The sequence below is a fragment of the Salmo salar genome, chromosome 20 (genome assembly GCF_965601325.2).
Source record: "Salmo salar chromosome 20, fSalSal1, whole genome shotgun sequence".
NCBI lineage: Eukaryota > Metazoa > Chordata > Actinopteri > Salmoniformes > Salmonidae > Salmo > Salmo salar.
Window position 1 is genome coordinate 55,697,507 of NC_138310.1, and position 16,301 is coordinate 55,713,807.

The 16,301-nt window shown below is 45.5% G+C and overlaps 1 protein-coding gene and 1 non-coding gene across 5 annotated transcripts in view; both read right to left on the reverse strand.

The window, feature by feature from the left end:
• Positions 1-16,301, reverse strand: part of LOC106580873 (huntingtin-interacting protein 1) — a 40,216-nt gene that overhangs the window by 6,277 nt on the left and 17,638 nt on the right. For 3 of the 4 annotated variants that reach the window (XM_014162394.3, XM_082966542.1, XM_014162392.3), the window contains exons 5-22: positions 13,144-13,224; positions 12,606-12,682; positions 12,183-12,244; positions 11,150-11,290; positions 10,799-10,856; positions 10,555-10,630; positions 10,193-10,342; positions 9,842-9,942; positions 9,489-9,561; positions 8,959-9,142; positions 8,699-8,787; positions 8,200-8,316; positions 7,677-7,778; positions 6,588-6,782; positions 6,329-6,476; positions 5,993-6,079; positions 5,369-5,476; positions 4,893-5,029 (exon numbers count right to left, since the gene is read on the reverse strand). In XM_014162394.3, the coding sequence (XP_014017869.2) occupies positions 4,893-5,029; positions 5,369-5,476; positions 5,993-6,079; positions 6,329-6,476; positions 6,588-6,782; positions 7,677-7,778; positions 8,200-8,316; positions 8,699-8,787; positions 8,959-9,142; positions 9,489-9,561; positions 9,842-9,942; positions 10,193-10,342; positions 10,555-10,630; positions 10,799-10,856; positions 11,150-11,290; positions 12,183-12,244; positions 12,606-12,682; positions 13,144-13,224 (1,986 nt within the window). Of the gene's footprint in view, positions 1-4,892; positions 5,030-5,368; positions 5,477-5,992; positions 6,080-6,328; positions 6,477-6,587; positions 6,783-7,676; positions 7,779-8,199; positions 8,317-8,698; positions 8,788-8,958; positions 9,143-9,488; positions 9,562-9,841; positions 9,943-10,192; positions 10,343-10,554; positions 10,631-10,798; positions 10,857-11,149; positions 11,291-12,182; positions 12,245-12,605; positions 12,683-13,143; positions 13,225-15,131; positions 15,258-16,301 lie in introns of those variants that run through there. The other variant, XM_082966543.1, reaches the window with a different exon arrangement.
• LOC123729356 (small nucleolar RNA SNORA16B/SNORA16A family) lies at positions 5,833-5,939 on the reverse strand. The gene has a single exon (XR_006761142.1). It is a non-coding gene; the product is annotated as a small nucleolar RNA SNORA16B/SNORA16A family (small nucleolar RNA).

Genomic DNA, 16,301 nt, shown 5'->3' on the forward strand with positions numbered 1-16,301 from the left:
CCAATGTAAAAATGGGGTTTTTGGATATAAATATGAACTTTATCGAGCAAAACATACATGTATTGTGTAACATGAAGTCCTATGAGTGCCATCTGATGAAGATCATCAAAGGTTAGTGATTCATTTTAGCTGTATCTGTTTTTTGTGACGCCTCTCCTTGCTTGGAAATGGCTGTGTGGTTTTTCTTGTCTCGGCGCTGTCCTAACATAATCTAATGTTATGCTTTCGCCGTAAAGCCTTTTTGAAGTCGGACAATGTGGTTGGATTAACGAGAAGTGTATCTTTAAAATGGGATATAATAGTTGAATGTTTGAGAAATTTCAATTATGACATTTTTGTTGTTTTGAATTTGCCGCCCTGCTATTTCACTGGTTGTTGAATAATGTCCCACATTTCCCAGAGAGATTAAACAAATCAAAATATTTTATATTGGAGATTCTTCAAAATAGCCATCCTTTGCTTTGATGTCTGCTTTACACACTCTTGGCATTCTCTCAACCAGCTTCATGAGGTAATCACCTGGAATGCATTTCAATTGACAGGTGTGCCTTCTTAAAAGTTCATTTGTAGAATTTCTTTCCTTCTTAATGCGTTTGAACCCATTTCTGTGTTGTGACAAGGTAGGGGTGGTATACAGAAGATAGCCCTATTTGGTAAAAGACCAAGTCCATATTATGGCAAGAACAGCTCAAATAAGCAAAGAGAAACGACTTTAAGACATGAAGGTCAGTCAATCCGGAAAATTTCAAGAACTCTGAAAGTGTAGTCACAAAAACCGTCAAGCGCTCTCCTGAGGACAGCCACAGGAAAGGAAGACCCAGAGTTACCTCTGCTGCAGAGGATGAATTCATTAGAGTTACCAGCCTCAGAAATTGCAGCCCAAATAAATGCTTCACAGAGTTCAAGTAACAGACACATTGCAACATCAACTGTTCAGAGGAGATTGCAACAATTCAACCATGAAGGCCTGATTCATGCATAGAAACCACTACTAAAGCACACCAATAAGAAGAAGAGACTTGCTTGGGCCAAGAAACACGAGCAGTAGACCGGTGGAAATCTGTCCTTTGGTCTGATGAGTCCAAATTTTTGGTTCCAAACGCCGTGTCTTTGTGAGACGCAGAGTAGGTGAACAGATGATCTCCGCATGTGTGGTTCCCACCGTGAAGCTTGGAGGAGGTGGTGTGATGGTGCTTTGCTGGTGACACTGTCTGATTTATTTAGAATTCAAGGCACACTTAACCAGCATGGCTACCACAGCATTCTGCAGCGATACACCATCCCATCTGGTTTGCACTTAGTGGGACTATCATTTGTTTTCAACAGGACAATGAACCAACACAGCTCCAGGCTGTGTAAGGACTATTTGACAAAGAAGAGTGATGGAGTGCTGCATCAGATGACCTGGCCTCCACAATCACCTGACCTCAACCCAATTGAGATGGCTTTGGATGAGTTAGCTGCTTTTCCTTCACTCTGCGGTCTAACAAATGCTCAGCATATGTGGGAACTCCTTCAAGACTGTTGGAAAAACATTCCAGGTGAAACTGGTTGAAAGAATGCCAAGAGTGTACAAAGCTGTCATCAAGGCAAAAGGTGGCTACTTTGAAGAATCTCAAATATAAAATATATTTGGATGAACACTTTTTTGGTTAATACATGATTCCATAGTTTTGATGTCTTCGCTACTATTCTACAATGTAGAAAATAGTACATATAAAGAGAAACCCTTGAATGAGTATCTGTGTCCAAATTTTTGACTGGTACTGTAGGTAACAGGAGCTTGCAGGTGAGGTATGTCACAACCGTGTCAGAGAATTTCACAACCATGGCAGGCCAGAGAGTGGACAGCAGCACTAATTCTTCACATAAAGCTTTATATATCATAAAACTTCCAAGTGACATGGCAAACAAGAGCCCATGTCTAAGGCATAAAACAAACACCGGTGGACACTAGTCCCCAACAAATGCTGGGACCTAACCAGTGGTGTACTGACATTTTTTTAGGTGCCAGATCGCAAAATAAATGCGTTACATCATCGTTTCTCAATCAAAGTTTGTACTGTATTAGACCATTGAATAATACCATTTTAAAATATGCATAAATGCATCCTCCATGAAACATCTGCCTATGCCTACACATATTGGCTCAAATAAATATTCACAAATACCAAATTAGGCCAACCACTTGATCTCAATCAGTTTCATGGGAATATGCATTTAGATCTACTTGAATGATGTAACCAATTACTGTTTGAGCAAATTTAACATGCCCCCCATTATTACCAAGACAATAAACATGGGAGTTTGCTCCTCATCCCCATAACAGTCACTGATTGAGTAAGTACTGTTGTGACATACCCAAATTCTTCCATAAAATGGTGAGTTGGGGACCAGATCTGCACTCCTAATCATCCAGATTCCAGCTAAGATTTTAGCTACACCAACGTTCACCATGGACAGAAAAGGCCTGGTCTGCTCGGTCCTCCAGTTGCTGTCCCTGGTCAAAGTCTCTTCAGCCGTCAGATAACTCCAATCAATTAATGACCTGAGAACCATAGAGTTCGGCCACAGCTATACACGTCACGGCCTCAAGCTGCTCTACGGCGTCGCTCAACAGCTGACCATCAACGGCCGCACATGTCTGTTGGTTGACGCCATGTCTGAAGTGCTTAGAAAGGCTGGTCATGGCTCACATCAACACCATTATCCCAGAAACCCTAGACCCACTCCAATTTGTATACCGCCCTAACAGATCCACAGATGACACAATCTCTATTGCACTCCACACTGCCCTTTCACACCGGGACAAAAGAAACACCTATGTGAGAATGCTGTTCATTGACTACAGCGTTCAACACCATAGTCCCACGAAGCTCATCACTAAGCTAAGGAACCTGGGACTAAACACCTCCCTCGGCAACTGGATCCTGGACTTCCTAACGGGCCGCCCCAGGTGGTAAGGGTAGGTAACAACACATCCGCCACGCTGATCCTCAACACAGAGGCACGTGCTCAGTCCCCTTCTGTATTCCCTGTTCAATCATGACTGCACGGCCAGGGACGTCTCCAACGCCATCATTAAGTTTGCCGATGACACAACAGTGGTAGCCCTGATCACCGACAATGACGAGACCTCCCTATAGGCTGAGGTCAGAGACCTGGTCGTGTGGTGCCATGACAACAACCTCTCCCTCAATGTGATCAAGACTAAGGAGATGATTGTGGACTACAGGAAAAGGAGGACCGAGCACGCCCCCATTCTCATCGACAGGGCTGTAGTGGAGCAGACTGAGAGCTTCAAGTTCCTTGGTGTCCACATCACCAACAAACTAACGTGAAGAGGGCATGGCAAAACCTATTCCCCCCTCAGGAGACTGAAAAGATTTGGCATGGGTCCTCAGATCCTCAAAAGGTTCTACAGCTGCACCATCGAGAGCATCCTGACTGGTTGCATCACTGCCTGGTATGGCAACTGCTCGGCCTCCGACCGCAAGGCACTACAGAGGGTAGTGTGTACGTCCCAGTACATCACTGGGGCCAAGCTTCCACCCATCCAGGACCTCTATACCAGGCGGTGTCAGAGGAAGGCCCTAAACATTGTCAAAGACTCAAGCCACCCTAGTCAGACTGTTCTGCTACCGTACAGCAAGCGGTACCAGAGCGCCAAGTCTAGGTCCAAGAGGCTTCTAAACAGCTTCTACCCCCAAGCCGTAAGACTCCTGAACATATAATCAAATGGCTACCCAGACTATTGCCCCCTCCACCCCCTCTTTTACACCACTGCTACTCTCTGTTATTATCTATGCATAGTTACTTTAATAACTCTACATGTACATAGTACCTCAATTACCTCGACTAACCAGTGCCCCCGCATATAGTCTCGCTATTGTTATTTTACTGCGGCTCTTTAAATACCTGTTCCTTTTATTTCTTATTCATATTTTTTCAACTGCATTGTTGGTTAGGGGCTTGTAAGTAAGCGTTTCACTGTAAGTTCTACACCTGTTGTATTCGGCGCATGTGACTAATAAAATGTTATATGATTTAACGCACGCGCACTGCATTATGGCTTCCGTTACTTTGGGATCACCGAGGGGCTACTCCCAGCAATTGATCAGCCACACGACTCTACTTTGCAGTGGGCAGCCTCAATCCAGATATCAACCCCGATGCTAGAAGCCTGCCAAATGATGCCATTTGTGATAACACACAACCCTTTACTGCAGAGAAGAACATGGATCGGATCATTGTTACGATCGCCTATGACCCGCGTCATGTAGACGTCTATGTTGTGGAAGACGTGTACATAACGCAGCACCAACCGCCAGAGAGACCTACAAGATCAGTGTCGGCATCTTGAGAGAGATACGCAGTAAGAGAGATATAGCAGCTTTTAAGCAAGAGGTAGGTTGTTGTAGATTGACTGAAAGTAGATTGACAGTCTTGCCAGTAGGCATAGTACAGAATCTTTTGAACATGTAGTCAACTTGTGATTGTTCTTTTTCGATTGTGATTCTTCTTCTGATGAGATGCCAAGTGTTTAATAACAGCCTTATTGTTTTCTTTTTCTAGTTCACTTTGAGATAAAATGGACATGTAGCCTATTCAAGTTTATACATGAATCCCTTCATCCCTGCAGCCTGACAGGTTTTTCAATGGTTCTGTATCGTTAGTATCAACGTCCGTAACCTGGGAACTGCAAAGTATAAAAATAATGTTTTTCTCCTCCTCCTTTTAATTTGCTAGTAATTGTATAATAATCTAATGTTATCATGAGATCAAATTACTGTAATTTGCACCTAAACTGTACTATGTACTCATATTTACTCTTAAGAATAAAGCAGCAACAATAACAACAAAACTTGTATGACCATAAAGACTGGACTGACCTCTGCGGTGGCCAGGATGCCATCCAGTGCTGCCCTCAGCATGGCGCCATCTGCCGTTGCCAGGCTTGCCTGCTCCTTCATCTGAGCCAGCAGGGCCAGGGCCTCGGCCCCACACACCTTCACACTGTCTGACAACGCTGTGTGTGTGGGGGGAATACAGACACAGTATGGAGATTTAGAGGAAGTGGGTGGCTAACCGCTAGCCTGGTCCCTGATCGGTTTGTGCAGTCTCCCAACGCCGATGGTCATTGTCACCCAGTGACGGACAGCACAAACAGATCGGTGACCAGGCTAGGTTATCGTTGCCTGTCTGTGCATTATCAGTACTTCTCTAACAGATGTATATAGGGATGTAGAGTTTTTTTTTTGTAAGACATGGATAAAATCAAACTTTATTTAAAATGATGGAGCATTCCTGTCCTGGATGTGTGAGTACACATTTCAGTTGAAAAGACACAGGGACAGCTCACACTCACCGTCCGCTTGCTCCACTGGCACCATGTGAGAGGTGGCACTGCCCTGAACAATGGTGTCACCCACCAGGTGGGCAAGATGGGTCACTGCCCGCACCAGCTCCGACACACCTGGAGAACCAAGGGTCAAAGGTCAAACTACTATAAAGCCTAAACACAATCAACAGGCTATGCTACTTTTATTTTCAAGTACCTGAAGGCTGGAATGCTGAAAAACCCTGTATTTTAGCTATAAAGAAGCACTTTACTATCAACCTCCACAGTCCACAAAGTGGCTGAATAATGAATACCTACAACATATTTAATTATATTCAAGTAGATTTACTTTCTTCTATTGGGAAGAAATCAAATAAGACAATAGAAATCTAGATCTTTCATGTGGGCAAGAAACTGAAAAAAAGAACTTTTCTTCAAGTAATATATGTGTACCAGTCAAAGCTTGGACACACCCACTCATTCAAGGATTTTTCTTTATTTTCACTGCACAGCGGCCGTCGGTGAAAGTAACGTTTTTTGTCTGCCTTTTGACCTTGTCTGCTACACAAGAACAACAACAGCTTCGATAGGTGCCTGAAAGTAGATTGTGATGACACAAAGCTGACTAGGGGAGTAAGTTCTGAGTCTGACCTGTGTTGTCTGCCAGGTAGCTGTCTCTGGCAGAGTGAAGTCTGGCCATACAGTCCAGAGAGGCCTGACACCTGGACGCCAGGTAGTCTACACACAACGAGGGTACACAGTGAGGGGGGAGGCATCTTCCACCATACAAACAAACATACATACACACTCTTATGAGGGGGACATCATCCTACATCACACCTGGAACACATGTACAAGTAGATTGAGGCGTCACACACACATCCAGCATGGGTTTCACAATGTGGCATCATTTCAGACGGACAGACAGGAACAAAGCTGGAGTCAGGTGTGCATAAGACAGAGGTTGGAGAAGGTTAGGGGGCTGACCTGCAGAGCTGGTGCAGCTGATGTGTGCTGGGTCATCAAGCTGGGCCAGTGAGTCCTGGACTATCCTCTCTGCCTCCTCCACAGCCCCCTGTAGGGCGGACCAGCGGGCTGCCACCAGCTGGCTCTCCAGGGCCTGCTCCCTGCTCTCCTATCCACACAGGGTCAGTGAGAGAATCAGATATCACACACGCTCACCGAGAGGCTGACACACAGGCGCACACGCACACAAACACACGCAGCTGCCTCCCTTAAAACACACCTTCTCATTGAGTTGGTTCTGTAGGGCCTCGGCGGTCTTCACGCCGCTCTCCCTCTCACTGGCCAGGCTGCTCTGAACACGCTCAAGCTCCTCCCCCAGGCCTGCAAGCTCCTCCTCTTTCTTCGACAAGGATTCCGCTAGCTCCACCTTCTCCGATTCCATTGTCGAGAGCTGAGAACTGAGCTCCTCACTCGACTGAGAGAGAGAAAGTGAGTGAGGGGGGGAGAGAAGTAGAGAGAGAAAGTGAGTGAGGGGGGGAGAGAAGTAGAGAGAGAAAGTGAGTGAGGGGGGAGAGAAGTAGAGAGAGAAAGTGAGTGGGGGGGAAGAAAATGAGTGAGAGGGGGGAGAGAGAAGAGAAAGGAGAAAGAGTGTGACATACATACACAGTATTTTAGGATCGTACATATCCCTGTGTTTCCCTGCTGAACTGAACGAAAAGGCTCACACACTATACACTCCTAATAGAGACAACGCCCTAAGTGCTATGAGATGTGGATATGACAACTGCCATTCTTCTACTCTCCCTCGCCTGTACGTGGGCACCCTCCTGAGCATGCGAACAAGAACGTGAACGAGAGACGGGAAGAAAGAGTTTGTAAGTGAAATGTGTGACAAAGTGACAGAGCATGTGTGTGAGGACAGGAGGGAGTGGTCGTGTAAGAGAGAAGGAGAAGGGGGTGGGGCGAGAGAGAAGTTGATTCAGAAATAGGGGTTGACAGGAGTGGGAGAGTGGAGAGAGGGATGGGCGATGGAGAGGAGGAATGGTAATTGGACATTCATGGCCTGGTAGGACTACACAGCGTCGGGATCACGCAGAGATCGAGGTTTGCACCGACGCTCCACACAACCTTCTCCACACACACTGGCACCATACACAGACAGAGATGGGTCGAAGAGTAACATGGAGTTGTGGAATGTAAAGATAGAAAACAGAGTAAAGACAATTTGAAGGTGTCAGGGTGAGGTAAAGTGGGGTAGAGTGGAGAGGAGGAATGTACTGTTGGGTGAGTGTTCAGGGTGGAGAGGAGATAAGGAGTGTACGGTTGGGTAGAGGACACAAGGGAGTTTTAGGTTAGAGAGTTTGGCTACCTGTTGGGAAGAGGCCATGGTGCTTTTCAGGGTGTCTAGCTCCGCCCTGCTGGAGATCAGCTCTCTCTGCAACTCCTGCAGCTGATCCACCTGTTCCTGCTCCTGAAGGGGGACAGAGGCGGGAGAGACAGAGAGTGGAGAGAGAGAGAGAGAGACAGATAGATAGAGAGGGGAGGACAAAAGAGAGAAGAGAGAGATAGAAACAAAGACGCATGTTATTTGCTAGGACTCCATCTCTCTACCTCCGTCTATTCTACCTCTCTAACTCCCACATGTACAGCAAGGCATCTCAGTTACACAATTAAATGATCAGAGACAGATGGAGAAAAAGTTGAAAATGTACTGTAGTATGAAGAAGTGAAGTATATTACATTTGAAGTCCTCTGTGTCCAAGAAAGCGAGAGAGGGAGAGAGAGAGAGGGGGAAAAAGGGGAGAGAGTAAACAGAAAGAGGTGATACATAGTGTACACACAGTATTTCAGGAGGGTGTGCATCCCTGTGGGAGTGTGTGCCTCGCCCTCACCCGTCTCTCCGCGGCCTCCTTGGCAGCCTTGACCTTCTCCTGCATCTCTCTCCTCACGCTGTCCACCTCGTCCTCAGCCGCCCGCGCCACCGTCATCTGACGAGTCACCTCCGCATTCTGAAGCCACGAACAGAAAAACACAGACGGTTTTAGGTGAGGGAAGAGTTTTTAGAATTGCAAACAAGAAATGTGGAGGAAATGTGTGAGCATTGCTGCTAGAAGTGTATTCTCCAAAGAAATGTTACAGTACAGAATGTATAGGGGTCCCTGATCACACGCTACTCCCCCTCCCTCGGCCCAAACCCTCTGATTGGTGGAAGCAATATGGTGAAAGCTCTACCACTACACTTTATACTTATCCAGACCCTTCAGATCTGCAAACATGGACGGATTTGGGCCAATGAGAAGGGAGCTAAATGGGACTGGCTGAGAGGGGTAGGAGTCAGCCTGCACCATGAGTCTGAGGTTTTTCGATCATAAGGGGTCTGAATGGGCCTACCTTCCTCAGCAGATAAGCGTGACTCTGCACCAGCTCTGTGTACTTCTCCTTCAGCTTGACGTAGCGCTGCTCGTTGGCCACCGCTTTCCCTGAGACACACGGACAGACAGCGCTGTTATTGACACAACAGTCAGATGGCTGAATCCCAACCTGAGATATGCACACATTGATATCAGCTGAAGGTACAGTAAGAAGATATTTGAGTGACTCATGTAAATCTTGTGGCCTGGGGTTGTCTGGCGGGCCGTCTCTGGACTCACTCTCGATCTCAGTGAGGCTTCGCTGCTCTTTCTCCGTGTCCTCTTTGACCCGACGCAGGTCGTCAAGCTCCGCCCGCAGGAACTCGCCCTCTCCCAACGCCTGCATCCTCAGGTGGCTTTGCTCTGCTAGCTCCGCCTCCAGCTCATCGACACGCCCCCGCAGCGCCTGGCACAGACGCCCACTCTGAGAGAGAGAGAGAACAGAAAGAGAGAGAGAGAGAGAGAGAGAGAGAGAGAGAGAGAGAGAGAGAGAACGGAAAGAGAGAGAACGGAAAGAGAGAGGACGGAGAAAGAGAGAGAGGACAGAAAGAGAGAGAACAGAAAGAGCGAATGGAAAGAGAGAGAGAGAGAACGGAAAGAGAGAGAGAGAGAACGGAAAGAGAGAGAGAGAGAACGGAAAGAGAGAGAGGAGGGAGAGAGTGTTATGTTTCAACAGTGTGTAAACACACTGCCTCAGAAGTTCAGGCATTATAGAGAACTGCCTCTGTAGTGGCTCAAGTGCCTCATTAAACCTCCTCCCCCCTCCTCACCTCCAATCTGAAGGACTCCAGTTCCTCCCTGAGGGCCTGGATCTCCCGTGTCAGCTGCTCGATCAGGCGGTCCCTAATGGAAACAGGACAGGACAAGGTCGTGTTCATTAGACACCAAATGGAGGAAAACAGTCCGAAACAGGGAAAGAAATAGCTGGATGTGGCCAATGATAAAAGCGTATTTTCGGTTCTCCATTGCAAAACGTTCTGGGACGGAAAGCTGCAGGGCTTTCAATGCCTCTATTAGAGGTCAGTGTGGTCTGAATTGTGTGACAATCTATACAGACCAAGGATATCCTACAAATGTCAAATTTGGTCATCCAGAGTGTAGTAGTTTGGTTCTGGTGTCTTACTTGTCGTCCTTGCGCATCCCGTTCTGACTGTTGAAATTGAAGGGGTCCGTGGCGGCGGACGTGCCAAAGAGGTCGTCGAACCTGGGCTCTACCACAGCAGCCTAGTTGGAACCAACACAGCAAGACAGAGACAGACAGTCGTTCTATAGGCTTTAGGTTTCATTAGGTTAAGTTGACAGATACACAACTCCTAAGACAGAACACAGGAAGGGCACCGTCTGTAACATGGCATATTTTGTGAGAGAAAAAATGCATTCCGTGTGTGAGTCAGCTAGTGCAAGAAATTCATCTTTCACACGCAATATGGCACGTTACAAACGGCGCCCCATAAGAAAGCAGTAATGGGGCTACCGGCTGGGCGGGGATGTCGGTATCCACCAGGTCCTCTGTCACCAAGTCCGCCATGTGTTCCATCTCGGGGGAGGACGACTCAGCTGGGATGACTACCACGGGACTGATGTGCTCCGACAACGCCGACGCCCGCAGGAAGTTAGGTGGGTTCTGACAGCAGAGAGAGAGAGAGCGAGCATAATTAATCAAATTGTATAGCACTTAACCCAAGTAGCTGAACAGCAACCTGGGCCCAAATTCCCCAAGAGTAAGCAAGGGCAACAGAGAAATTTGGAGACTTTGTACATGCGTGACAGTATTTACTTGATAATACACAGCAGAGATCCTGTCTGATCTACAGGCTAGTTCAGGAGGACTCTTACCTCAGGTAACTGTGGGATCTGAATGAGCCTCTTGAAGTACTGCAGGTTACTGGAGCGGTAAAACAGACTCTTCAGCCTAGCAGAGACAACACACACACACACACCGATGAAACACTCCACCTTCATCATCACACCTGAGTTAGGTCAGGTGGCGGAGCACTAGGGGCTCTGGTCAAAACTAGTGCACTACATAGGGAATAGGGCGCCATTTGGGACGCGGTCCGTGACTTGTGTGTGAACTGACTTGTTGAACTGCTCCTGGAAGCGGTCTCTGTGGCCCTGGAGTGTGTCAGCAGGAAGGCCTGGAACAGACAGACAGATCAGAGTTTTGGAATGTGTGTGTATGTGAAACTACTGAGAATGTGGATGTACTACAGTGTGTGTGTGTGTGTGTGTGTGTGTATTAAGGTTTTAGGCATTTCCTAACCCTATGATATGACCAAGAAAATGATGTGAATTATGTGCCCTTGGAATAGCCATAGTTTTTCTGGGAAGGTCACAGGAAAAACTGTTGGCCTTAGATTAGTAGCCAAGTATGAGGTATTCAGGCTGTCACTCTGCTATTTGTCCAGCGGGGGGCGTGTGTTGGACTCACAGGAGTGCAGCTTGAAAAGCAGCTTGACGGTGTAGTCGTACAGGTGGCTGCTGTCCAGGATGACCTGGATCAGGGGAGCCAGGCGACACTGGCCCGCAGCCGTCACCGACACAGACCGCGACATGTCCAAGGAGCTGAACACTGCAAGGGAGGACACACACACATCAGTGATCATCTCTCTCTCTCTCTCCCACACACACACACACACACACAGTGTGTGCGTGCGTATGTGCACAGGCAATCAACCAATGAGTGTACTCCAACAGTCTCTCTTCCTCTCTCATACCAGCTCTCTTTCAGTCCCTCCATCGCCTTTGCACTCCCTCCCTCCCATTCTGATGCCAGTCCCTACAGACCCAGTCGTTCCCTCCACACAGAGGTGTGGTTTCCTGTGCAGCCAAACCCTGACACACACAGTCAGGGCTCTCAGCTCTTGGGTGACGTGATGCTTTAGCCTGCAAAACATCTCTCCTGATGGGAGGCAAAGAGTCGTGTGTGTGTGTGTGTGTGTGTGTGTGTGTGTGTGTGTGTGTGTGTGTGTGTGTGTGTGTGTGTATGAGATGAAGAGACAGGGTAGAAATGAGTCCTACTGAGACTGTTCAAATGGATGCAGAAGGGCAATCATGTTGAGACAAATGGAAGATGAAATATGTGTTTTACTTTGTGAAGAGCTTATAGAGGCCGGGAGACAGGAGAGTACTGTATAGTTCTGTTTTAATGTCCATGCCAGTACACTACTTTCAATGAAGCAATATATTGGGCACACATTCTAAGTGGTATGCTAGTGCGGCTATTGGGACATAGCCTATGACGCCAAAACCAGGGTCCTGTTCATTTTGCCCCATACGAAAGAGAATGGAAAAAAACAAAAAAAGGGGAAAACCTGGACTTAAGAAATGCTCATTTTTGTTTTCGGTTGCAAAATGTTTTCCGTTGTGTGCACAGATGAACATGACCTTGACACACACACACACACACACACACACACACATAAAAAGAAAGAGCGAGAGAAAGAGAGAGAGAAATAGCTTACCACCTAGGAAGAGGTTGAGCTCACACTCCAGGTAGTCCAACATCTCCACTGTCAACTGGAAGCTGTAGTGAGAGGACACACACACACACACACACACCAAACACACACACACACACCAAACATACACACAAAGGTGTTGGATTGGAGGGTTCCCAGCATGTAAAGTGGAGGCATAGCCTACACATCACACATACAGAGGCTGTAAGACCCATGTAGCAATGACCCTGAGTTGGTTTGTATACATATAACAAGAGTCATGTGCTCTATATGGAGTCTAATAGAAGGCAATAACAAAAATAATTCTGCATTTTCAACATCTGTAATCATAATCAAAGGGAACATTGGAGATATATTACAATATGTATCATTTTAGATCCAGCCCTCTGTGGTTCGGCAGGAACAACTAAGGCAAGCGACACTCACAAGTTGTTGACGTCGTTTTCTCCCGCCTCGTCAAGCTGCCTGTTTGACATCTGAAGGTTGCCGGGGAAACGGGGATTCTGGTGGAGAGGGAAGAACGAGTCATATCAGAAATGGGTCTGAATCTCAATTGTATTTCCATGATTCCTCGTCTCATCTTGCCTTCCCTCCTCAAAACGCATCGGACGGAGAAGATTCAAGGTCTTCTGTTACAATGTTCTTTGAGAAGGAGATGAGGAGATAGGACGTGAGGAATCAAGGAAATACAATTGAGATTTACCCTCGGTTTTTCCCAATTCAATAGGCATCTCCATTTAAAAAACAAAAATCAGGAACAATAACTAAAACCTCCAGAGCAACACCAAGTCTGCTGCCTGCAGTATTTCACTGAGCTTAGCTGCCTATGAACTACTGATTCCTAAAAAGGCCATTTGTTTTAGAGAAGTGTGTCTGTGTGAGGAATATCCCTCGAGAAGGGTATATGAGAGAGAGACGGGAGACTGGTCTGTCTGTCAGTCATACAGGCTGGGGCATTACTCACTTTGACGTGGAACTCCATCTTGGTGATAAGCAGTTTGAGGTAGATGCTGCACAACTTCCCATAGCCTTCACTCAGGTGACCCTGAGGGCAGAGGGGAACAGATGGAGTGAGACACCGGAGAGAGAGAGACCAGGTGAAAGTGAGAGACATGATCTTCTCCAGAGGCTTGGGAGAGTTCCTAAAGGGATCGCTAGTTGCTGACATTGCAGAAGGAATTTTTATCATTAAATAAAATGGATCTGCTTCTGCAAAGTCCTACACTGTATGCGTGTGTCAATAGTATGTGTGTTTGTGTGTCAGTGGTGCGCGGGTCAGCTCTTTGTTCACCTGCACCCTCTCGTGATTGCTAACCCATCAGCAGAGCCCGACTATGTGATAAAGTGAAAATCTGAGGCCCACACCCGACCCTAACCCGCTAATATAGAAAATGCATTGTAGGCTACAGTCAAAGCGGCGGAACAATTATTTGACAGGGGGTGCAAGATTAGTTTTGCCTGATTTTAGATATGTTTCTGCTTATAATTTTATAATCTATAACTAGATACGTGCAGCTTCTCTGTCATTATATGTTGCCCTAGAAGACAAAAAATGCTCACCAGAATAATGTCATAAATCGATAGAATGAATGTTTAAATCTAGTTGACGTCAGTAAAGATCCATTTGTCATCTCTGCTTCTTCGCAGAGCAAAGATGTTTAGGGACCGGGGAGAAAATGCAATAACTAAAAATAAAAAAAGACTGCATCAGTTTGACCGCTTGCAAGGAAATAGAAAGCTGTGAAAACAACCCAACATGTTTCTGATAAGATCTGAGTTTGGCTCGGATGCATATTTTATGTGGTTGAAATACTTATCAGCTTTTATGATGCTGATCAGAATCACCTTTATTTGCCAAGTATATTTACACACTCAGAATATTACTTGGTGATATGGTGCTGCTATTGAAAGACAACATTAAGAGTCAGACAGCTGGTTGAGAGAATGCCAAGAGTGTGCAAAGCTGTCATCAAGGCAAAGGTCGGCTACTTTGAAGAATCTAAAATATTTTGATTTGTTTAACACTTTTTTTGCTAACTACATGATTCCATATGTGTTATTTCATAGTTTATGTCTTCACTATTATTCTAAAATGTATGAAATAGTTAAAAAAATTAAGAAAAACCCTGGAATGAGTAGGTGTGTCCAAACTTTTGACTGGTACTGTACATATATAAAGATATATATCTGTAGAGGTGCTGACTGAACATTTGCATTCTTTCAAGATACTGAAATAAAATATTGTTCCGGATAAATAAAATAAAATATTGTTGCCTACATTTGGTGTATAATTTCACTGTAAGTAATGCTTAATTCTGCAGGAGTTAATATTAAGGCTGTGAGATGTTATTAACCTCCAGTCAGTGTCCAGATTTCAGTTTCTATTGAACCCATCTGAACAGCAGGCTACAGTTCCCTTGACATGCCAGAGGCCTATTTGAAGGCCTAAGGCGCGCGTACAGTTAGGCCCTAAAGCTTAGGCTTGCTTACGCACGAATGACAGATAGCCTAAAATAATGAAAGAAAAATGTATAATTCTTGTGCAATTTAAGTTTATGTATAATTCTTGTGTAATTTATAAGTATTCTTTTCTCTTTATTCAACCTGACCCCCAACCACCCACCCTTCATTCACACCATTTTTAAATGACCTTAAACCCGCCCGCCCACAGATGTAACCACAAGAACTGTGGGTTATGAGTCAACCCACACATCATGTAGTATGGGTGTGTGTGTGTCAAAAACTGAATAGCCATTCAATTGCTTCTTCTCACTTCCCTTTCTTTCGGCCCTCAGTGTGATGTCACAACAGGAAGGAAGCAGTACTGGACATCAATGTCACTATCCCAGAGTCCTAGTATATTTTGTACCATTAGCAAATACCACGAGAGACCCAACTAAGTGTACTTCCAGGAAAAGGTGACGAGACCCTACTACCCCCCTTCCTACTCACTGAATGCCTGAGCAGTAATCGTTTTTTCCACTTCACTGCTGCAACCCAGAGGCAACTCTTTTGTTGAAAGGTGGTTATTTCATGTAAAAATAACAGTCCTGAATCAATCATTCACCTGGATGGAAACAGCCCCCCCCCCCAAAAAGAGTGTAAAGCAATAGTTTATACACAGTAGCACCATTAGGATACCATAACAGCAGCGTGTGTGTTATTTAGTCTGACTCCGGTTTAGCAGAACCACATTGCTGTGACGGTCACCTATTAGAATGTCGGTCCCTCCGATGGCAACACTAACTGACAGCAGACTGGCATGGACACACCACGCTGATAATAATGATGACATGGTGGTGATGATGATTTTACTCCCTCAGTCACTGTACATGACATATGTGCTCTAAATCACATCGTATTCCCTATGGAATGCCAATTTACCTGCGTGCCAGTTATGGTTTTCATATGCACATTTTTGTGGAACACTCATTTAATTTATTATAACGTCTTCATATCTCAAAATGGCTAATCAAAATTTGATCCAAATTTACATGAAAATGATACTTTTTAGGGTTGTAACTTCTATTGCCAACTACAATAAAAATAGCCTACATATAAAGCCAACAAATAACAACACTGCAGCCTGCAGGTAGAAAATATCCAGAGAAAAAGAAATAAGACTATAAATCACATTGGCGACATATGGTCTGCAACGCACTAGAAACATCGTATCAACCATTAACTTGGTCAGGCCTGAAGTTCATGCTAGAAAACTTGCAACATAGTATAAAATATTCTGGGCCCTCAGTTTCCTGAACCAGTGAGCTCAGGACAGACACAGCTGTAGTCTATTTACACCGGGGAAAAGCAGTAGGACTAGTAGTAGGACTATTTTCCACTGGATCAGAGCATGCCATTATCCCCTTTCACGCTGGGAGAGAAAAGGAGAGCTGGAAATATTTTTTTAATACATTGAGGAACTATTGTCATTCTCAATGAATGTTGAAACAGACTTTGTTTGCTTGCTGTTTGAGGTGAAGAAAACATTACTTTTAGAAGATCCACAGGTCATTAGTGGAGGTGAATTAAGCCAATCAATACTATCAGATCCCCAAATGGGCACATTTATATGCCTACATGTACATGCAGGCCAGGTAGCCTATAGGCCTACTTCTACGG